This window comes from Asparagus officinalis, chromosome 6 (genome assembly GCF_001876935.1).
Source record: "Asparagus officinalis chromosome 6, Aspof.V1, whole genome shotgun sequence".
In the NCBI taxonomy this organism is placed as follows: domain Eukaryota; kingdom Viridiplantae; phylum Streptophyta; class Magnoliopsida; order Asparagales; family Asparagaceae; genus Asparagus; species Asparagus officinalis.
The window spans coordinates 75,548,940-75,557,893 of record NC_033799.1 but is presented as its reverse complement, the minus strand read 5'-3'; the positions used below and the strand labels follow the sequence as shown (position 1 = coordinate 75,557,893).

The window sequence follows — 8,954 nt, the reverse complement described above, 5'->3', positions numbered from 1 at the left end:
TTTTCCTTGATCAAGAAACAATACAAATAATTACAACTTATACTGCTAGCTGACAAGATAACCAATTATCTCAACCGCATAATTATCTCATATCTAATAAGTAACCAACTAACTAAAATATCATAACATCAACACTCCCCCTCAAGTTGGCGCAAACACATCGTGAATGCCCAACTTGCCTAACAGGAAATGAAACTGCTGTCTAGCAAGTGCCTTCGTGAAAATGTCCGCTGGTTGAAACTGTGAACGGATGTGCGCCATAACGATGTTTCTAGTCTGCACTTGCTCACGAAAAAAATGACAATCTATCTCAAAATGCTTCGTCTGCTCATGAAAGACTGGATTGACTACTATGTGAATAGCCGACTGATTATCACAAAATAGCTCCATCAGCTGTCTATGATCCACCAAAAATGAAGTCAACAATGACTTCAACCATACAAGCTCACTCATTACAGCTGCCATAGCTCGGTACTCTACTTCTGCCGACAATCTCGAGACAGTGCTCTGCTTCTTCATTTTCCATGAAATGGGTGACTCCCTGATTGTGATGAAGTAACCACTAACTAAGCGACGAGTAATTGGACAGCTCACCCAATCTGAGTCGTAATAGGCTCCCAATCTCAAATCACAATTAGATCGTAGTAGAATCCCTTGGCCTGGACTTCCCTTGATGTATCCCACAACTCGCATTGCTGCCTCAAAGTATTCTTTGCGAGGCACTTGAGCAAACTGAGAAAGAACATGAACTAAGTATGAAATCTCTAGACGTGTGATGGTTAAATAGATCAAACGACAAACAAGTTGTCGATAAGCCGCACCATCTATCTCCTTCCCCTCGGCCAGAGCAAGCTTGTGGCCCTGCTTCATAGGTGTCTCGGCCGGGTTACTTCCAAGTAAGCCAGTCTCCGCAAGAATATCCAAGGCATACTTTTTTTGACACAAGGAAATGCCAATCCGCAACCTAGCAACTTCAATGCCAAGGAAAAATTTTAAAGAACCCAAATCCTTGATATGAAAGCACTCATGTAAGTAGCGTTTGAAAGCCGTACATTCATCATGGTTATTCCCGGCCAATATAATATCATCGACATACACAAGAAGGACCATGAACACACCATGTCAACAATAAGTAAATAAAGAATAATCCGCCAAGGATTGAGAAAAGCCATACCGCTTGAGTGCTCTGGTCAATTTGTTGAACCAATTTCGTGAAGCTTAGCATAGTCTGTAAATGGATTTATGAAGACGGAAAATGCGATTTCCACAATCAGTTCGAAAGCCTTGAGGTAGCTTTATGTATACTTCCTCATCGAGATCTCTATGTAGGAAGGCATTATTCACGTCCATTTGGTGTAGCTCCCATCCTTGCGTCGTTGCCACTGAAAGAAAAACTCGAACTGAAACAAGCTTTGCAACTAGGGCGAACATCTCATGAAAATCGAGTCCTTCTACTTGCATGAATTCCTTGGCAATGAGTCTCACTTTGTACCGTTCCACAGTCCCGTATGCTTTGCACTTGACTTTGTAAACCCAACGACAGTCAATTGGCTTCTTTTCTTTAGGCAATACTTCAAATGTCCAGGTTTGGTTAGCCTCAAGTGCTTCAATTTCCTTGGCCATTGCTTCATGACATCGTTCATTCTGAACTGCCTCTGCATAGGACTTTGGTTCCACATCTGAAGTAATAGCTCCAACAAAACACCGATGACTCTGTGACAAATTATCAAACGTTACATAACGAGCTAAGGAATGAGGTATACCTGAGTCGCTTTCATGTCGTGGTAGCTATCATTTCCAGCTAAATCTTTAGATTTTTGAGGCAAAAAAGATGCATGATTGGCTGACAAAACACCATCGCTGCTCAGCCAAACCTGTTGAACCTCTGCCGCCGACGAAACACCGTCACTGTTCAGCCGAACCTGCTGGACCTTTACCCTTCCTTTGTCGTCTCTCTACCAGCACGCACAGTCGTGCATTAGTGCACCAGGGAGTCGTGCACACTGCTGCCTTGTAGCACTCAGCCCAGCCAATCCGTGTGTATAGCCGCGCACACGCTGCTGTTGTGCATGTCAATGTCCAAACTCCAGTTGTGCACAACCTTGCATTTTTGCATGCCACTGTTGTGCATGCCGCTGCCCAAACTCCAGTTGGTCACTCCGTTGCCATCCAGTCCTTGCCGAATAAAGGAAAAAACCTTTGATACATGCTGGTGTTTTAGTCTCTCTTCTCGGCCACCTAGCTACCCCTTCGGCTTGAGCTATAACCTCACGAACCGGGCTCGCATCATCCTCACTAATTGGACTCGCATCTTCTCCCTCATCTCGAGTACCAACATTATGAGTTGCTTCAAGCTCCTCAATTATCTCATCATCACAATCGAAATCATCATATGGCCCAAATACATGATTAGAAACATTACGAGCATGAGATTTAAGGCTTTTATCACTTCGAGCAAATGGAAAAACATCTTCATGAAAAGATACATCCCTTGAGTAGAAAAACTCATTTTTCTCCAAATCATAAAGTCGCCAACCCTTTTTGCCATGTGGATAGCCTGTAAACACACATTTCCTACTTCTTGAGCCAAACTTATCTTTTTATCTAGGATTATTGTGTGCATAACATAGGCATCCAAACACCTTGATATGATCATACATAGGTTTCTTTCCAAATAAAATTTCATAAGGCATTCTCTTATCTAGTTTAGCAGTGGGTGTACAGTTAATAAGATAAACCGTGGTTAAAATACATTCTCCCCAAAAAATTAATAGGCAAAGAAGCTTGAAAACGAAGTGCTCTAGCCACTTCAAGAATATTCCTATGTTTCCGTTCAACTCTTCCATTTTGTTGAGGTGTATCTGTACAACTAGTTTCGTGCACTATTATATTTTCCTCATAAAATGCTCGCATAGGCCCCTCAACTTCAAGACCATTATCACTTAGAATACGCTTCACAGATTTATCAAATTGTGTCTTGACAAGTATACAAAATAGCATAAGAAACTTTTTAGCCTCACTCTTTTCCTTCATCAAATACACCCAAACTCCTCGACTATAATCATCAACCAAAGTAAGAAAGTAATATGCACCACAAGAAGCAGGTTTCGAATACGGTCCCCACAAATCACAATGAACTAATTCAAAGGAAGTAGTAGCATTAATCTTACTTAATGGAAAAGGAGAACGTGTTTGTTTTGCCCTATATCAAACATCACAGACAAGTTTATTCATGGAATCGAAATAACCAATATCCGAGATAAAAGATAGATGCCGACTATTCTGATGTCCCAGTCGCCGATGCTAAACTAAGTGTGAGTCATCTCGCTCCACTCTCATTGTTGAATGTGCCCATATAGCCTTGTACCAATAACCCCCCCCTCCCAAAGCTCACCTACTCTAATCAGCATCCTCGAGGTATGATCCTGTATTACACAAAGCTCATTAGTAAATGTGTTATTTGACAATTTAACACAGAAATCAACTAATAAATTGATATTAAATTGCAAGTTAAATACGACACATATAGAACATCGGTCAACACCATTCCTAGACTTAAAACAACGTGACCAACCATCGTCGTCATCGTTCTTGCCCCATTAGGCAAATAAACAGACACCAGAATCGTATTCTTGAGATCACTCAAAAACTCCTTACCAGTCATGTGATTCGAAGCCCCACTGTCAAGTATCCAAGTAGGAGGCTTAGAATCCTTACCATAAAGCTTATCGGTGTTATCACCAGAGCGATCCAACATGTTTAGTAGTTTCTGAAACTGCTCCATCGATAAAAACTTGAGTGCCGGCGCTGCTACTTTCTTTGGCTAGTCCTCCTGCTACCATGGCATAGGCCTGACCTCGCCCTTGGAACTTCTCAATGCGTTTGTGTCCTGTTCGGCCCTTGTACCAAGCCGGGTAGCCTTGGAGCTCGAAGCAATTCGCGACGTCGTGCCCTAACTTGTGACAATGTGAACAAATTTTCTCTACATCACTTCGCTGTTTTGTACAAGATTGTCCAGCTCCTCTTCCCTTAGCCACTGTATTAACCTCCATCACCATCACCTCAGGGCGCTCCTCTTATCCTCATACAATCGATCAGTGCCTTTCTTCTTTAGTAATCATAGTATAAGCTTTGTTGATAGGAGGCAAAGGTTCCATGTTGAGTATTTGAGATCGCACCATACCGAAAATAGCATCGTCGAGTCCCATGAGAAATTGATGTAATTTCTCTTCTTCGCGCTCACGAAGGAAGTCATGCACTGCTCCACAAGTACAACTCGACACCCTAGAATAGCTACAAAGTTCAGCCCACATACTTTTTAATTGTGTGTAGTATGCCATCACCGTCATCCCATTTTGACTAGTCGAGGCAATCTGGCCTTTCAACTCATGAATTCGAGGTGCGTTCCCATTTGAAAATGATCACGTAGATCTTCGCAAATTGCTTTAGCTGTCTCCTCATAGGCTATACTCGGCTGAATGGACTTCTCGATAGAGTTGAAAATCCAAGAAATCAGCATCGAGTTACAAGAGGACCAACTACTCGCCTCCGGTGTATCCGGTGCCGGCTTATCCAGTGTACCATTAATAAACCCTAATTTGTTCTTCGCTTAAAGTGTGTTCGTCATCGCCTTCACCCACATATCGTAGTTTTCTCCATTCAGAATGCACGTGGTAATCACCGCTCCCGAGCTATCTGAAGGATGCAGAAAAAATGGAGAAGACATATCCAATGCCTTCTTGTTGGCTGCATTTCTCTCTGTCATGATATGAGCAAAGAAAAAGTGGTGTTTGATAGCGATGCAATAGGGTTTCGAGGGGGGGGGGGGTTTTGGNCTTTTGGTAGGGTTAAAGTTTCTCTCAAAAATCTCTAACCTGCTCTAATACCATATAGAAATCTGAGAAGAAATTTGGAGAGAACTGTTTTCCTTGATCAAGAAACAATACAAAGAATTACAACTTATACCGCTAGCTAACAAGATAACCAATTATCTCAACCGCATAATTATCTCCTATCTAGCTAATAAGTAACCAACTAACTAAAATATCATATCATCAACAAAACGTAGTTAAGAAAATCCTCGTAATAGCATTAGCTTGGGTTTTCTTGGGACAAAACTTATGACATTTTGAAAATTAAGGCGGTTGTCTTAGAAATGTTCATGTTTACGGGTTTCACAAACGTATTTGGATCCTCTCCACTACAAAAAAGTAGTGGAGAGACCACTACTTTTAATCTCAATGGTTGATTATTTAGTAGACGGTTAAGATACAATCTAAATCTAACACTTACCATACCCTCGTGTATTGCACTCATTTCTAATTTGCACTAAAAGAAAAAATCACAACCATCAACTAGATAATTAATGGTTGTGATTATGTAGTGGTCCCTCCACTATTTTTTAGTAGTGGAGAGGATTCGAATCCTTTCACAAACTCCTCCTTGAATTAGAACGAAAGGTAGAAGTAACGGCATAGTTTTGAGGGTTTTCTAGCATAAATTAAGTGGGTTTTGTGACATTTTGAAAGTTAAGAGGTGTTACTTGAGAAATGCCGCTGTGTATGTGAAATTTAAACTAGTTTTTAACTTCACCAAACCAAGTGATGATATGTTTTATTTGTTAATCTTTTTTACACTACAAAAAACTCCCATAGAAACAATGTGTGAACAACAAGTTTTTCTTTATTTTTATTTTTCCACTCTGAACAAAAAACAGCAAGATGGGGACCCGATCAAGGGGGTGAAAAGAGAATATCCTTTTTCCTTTGCTTTGGGCGAGATGTTCCTTTCCTTGTTTTGTTTTGTGTTTTTGTAGGCTACGCGTGCATAAAGAAAAGCAGAGAGAAGAAGCGTTTCCTTGTTTTTTACGTTACTTTTTTTTTCCTCTTTTTGAGCGTTTGCTCTTGCTTAGGCCGACAGGGGAATTTTCGCATTTAACCCTTTGCTTTGGGCGAGATGTTCAAGCTTTTGAATTCGTAGCCATGAACATGCATGTTACTTAGAATTATATTGAGATAAAATTGTTCGTAATGCATGATATTTTGCATATTGTACATATTATGTAGAATTTTCAAAAGAAAAACAATATGGTAATTTAATCTCTTTCTACCGTAATAATTGCGCAAACAAAAATGCATGATTTGCCTATAATTGAATACCAAATTATGTTATTAAATTTTCAGTTTGGGTAGTTTTTTCCCCTTTTCTTTTTTCACCTCAAATTATTAAAGAGTCAAAGAGCATAATACAAAACAGTGGCGGAGCCTTTTTTTTCTTTTTCTTTTTTTTCTTTTTCTTTTTTTTTCCCTTTGGAGTGCAGGGCGTGTGGAGAACACAACTAACGTACTATGCATCAATTAATTAAGAAATGAGCAAATATTACAATGTATAGTTAACTGTCATATATCAAAGAAAAATTCTTTAAGGACCCAAAATATGGGACCAATAGGGGGGACAAGTAAGGTGTCCCCCTCCTATTGGATAATGAGTTGGCCATCATTAATGATGGCCAACTCATTATCCAATAGGAGGGGAACACCTCACTTGTCCCCTTTATTGGTCCCATATTTTGGGTCCCTGTAGCAAAGCTCTATATCAAAAGCTTGAACTTTATGAAATTAAAAGACCCACATTCAACGCAAAATTGTAGAACCACGTGAAAATATAAATGCTATCTCCGAGTTCTGTTGCTAATAAATGCAAAAGTAATTGGACGTTGTAACCTCACTTCATTAATACACTTAAAATATGAGCTTTGCTACAGGGACCCAAAATATGGGACCAATAAATATGACAAGTGAGGTGCCCCCCTCCTATTGGATAATGAGTTGGTCATCATTAATGATGGCCAACTCATTATCCAATAGGAGGGGAACACCTCACTTGTCCCCTTTATTGGTCCCATATTTTGGGTCCCTGTAGCAAAGCTCTATATCAAAAGCTTGAACTTTATGAAATTAAAAGACCCACATTCAACGCAAAATTGTAAAACCACGTGAAAATATAAATGCTATCTCCGAGTTCTGTTGCTAATAAATGCAAAAGTAATTGGGCACTGCAACCTCACTTCATTAATACACTTAAAATATGAGCTTTGCTACAGGGACCCAAAATATGGGACCAATAAATATGACAAGTGAGGTGTCCCCCTCCTATTGGATAATGAGTTGGTCATCATTAATGATGGCCAACTCATTATCCAATAGGAGGGGAACACCTCACTTGTCCCCTTTATTGGTCCCATATTTTGGGTCCTTAAAGAATTTTTCTTGAAATATATACAAAGATTACATAGAGGTACATAAAGCACCCTAAATATATCACACTAGATTTAGCTAAAACTGTTTTACTAAATACAAAAGATTACATAATAAAGGTACGCAAGCAGTTTACGAATTCCTTTTTTAGATTTAGCTAAGACAAAATCCACGTTACAAATAAACTAATTTTCATTTTGCTACCACTAAGGTAACAAGTGGGTCCTCAGGTAAGTTAATTAATTATATTGGAGCATTCAGTTAGTGGAGATGCAAGAACTTGAAGTTTGGTCAACATATCATTTTTTTTTCACTCTTTAGTAAAGTTTAATTATTTTTTTACTAGCGAGTTAGTAGGGGTCTAGGAGAAAGCAACATGGCATTTTGAGCTTGTTAATTAATTAATTAGGTGCCCACACAAGATCTATGGTATATTTTGAGACCCAAATCTCTTCACTGAAGCACACGGCATTGTTTTCTTGATGCAAGCACTGAATGTTTGGGTCGTGTCTTCACCGGATTGTGATCCTCTACTAAGGCATATTGTCTCCTAATATCTCCTAATGCATCTCCACCTTTCGTTTTGTGCATAAGCACAAAATACGAGGAGGTACTATGCAATGAAAGGTTGGGATGCATTAGGAGATATTAGGAGACACTATGACTTAGTAGAGGATCCCAATCCAACTACACCAACCACTTATACAGAGAAAATGTGATCTAAATCTTTTATCTTTCTATAAGGGCATCTCCAACCCAGCCTCATTTTGGTGCAAACAGTGCTTTTTGTTACACTGTTCCTTCTCCAATCCAGCCTCATTTTCTACTCCATTTTTGTACAAATGAACAGTGTTGCACCAAATATGGCGTCACACTGTTCATCCGCCCCATTACTGTTCACTTTTTTTTTAATTTTTTAAATATTTGTTTTTACCTCTCAATTAATATAAAAATAGATAAAAGGGAATAAAGTGAGAATATACTGAGAATATTCTTTTTTGGTGCAAAAAATGGTGCAATGGGTTGGAGATGTATTACTGTTTGATGTGACTTTTGCACCATTTTGATGCAAAATTTGTACCATTTTGGTGCAATGGGTTGGAGATGGTCTAATTAGCATTCATTGTGCTCTATCTATATACGTACACACATATTAAAGAGTACAATGGTTGTGATTAAATTGTACATATGTGGACTAAAAGGTCTAATCCTAGCGGGGAAAAAAAAATTCACATCCTAATGATACAAATCTCTCCTCTTAGATATTTTCATCCGCAAACAATCTATCTCATAACATTGGCATTATGAATGGTACTATGAAAAAACTCACAACCCTAAACCTAGAGCCCATAAAAAGCCACTTTTTATGTGGCCCTTATGTCCACCAAGGTTACACCAACCATCACTTTTCAATGCGTAGAGAACGCACGTCTCCCTTCACTCCCAAGCTTGTCACACTTACCTTTATTTAAAAAAATAAAAAAAAAAATAAAAAATAATAATAAAAATAATAAAGAGGAGGGAATGTTTGGAAAGGCTAGCTGTTGGGAGTGTCCAGAAAAAGCAATTGCCTTTCAACTCTTGCCTCAGGTTGACATGCACACATAAAGCTATCAATGTGTATAGCTTGTATCATCATCAATATCAATATGAAGATAAAAGCATAACAAGCGCAAGAGGCTCGGTCGTCATGGTCTC

The 8,954-nt window shown here is 39.1% G+C and overlaps 1 protein-coding gene across 1 annotated transcript; it reads right to left on the bottom strand.

Moving 5' to 3' along the window:
• LOC109846342 (uncharacterized mitochondrial protein AtMg00810-like) lies at positions 142-1,110 on the bottom strand. The gene has a single exon (XM_020415566.1). The coding sequence runs from the start codon at positions 1,108-1,110 to the stop codon at positions 142-144; it is 969 nt and encodes a 322-aa protein (XP_020271155.1).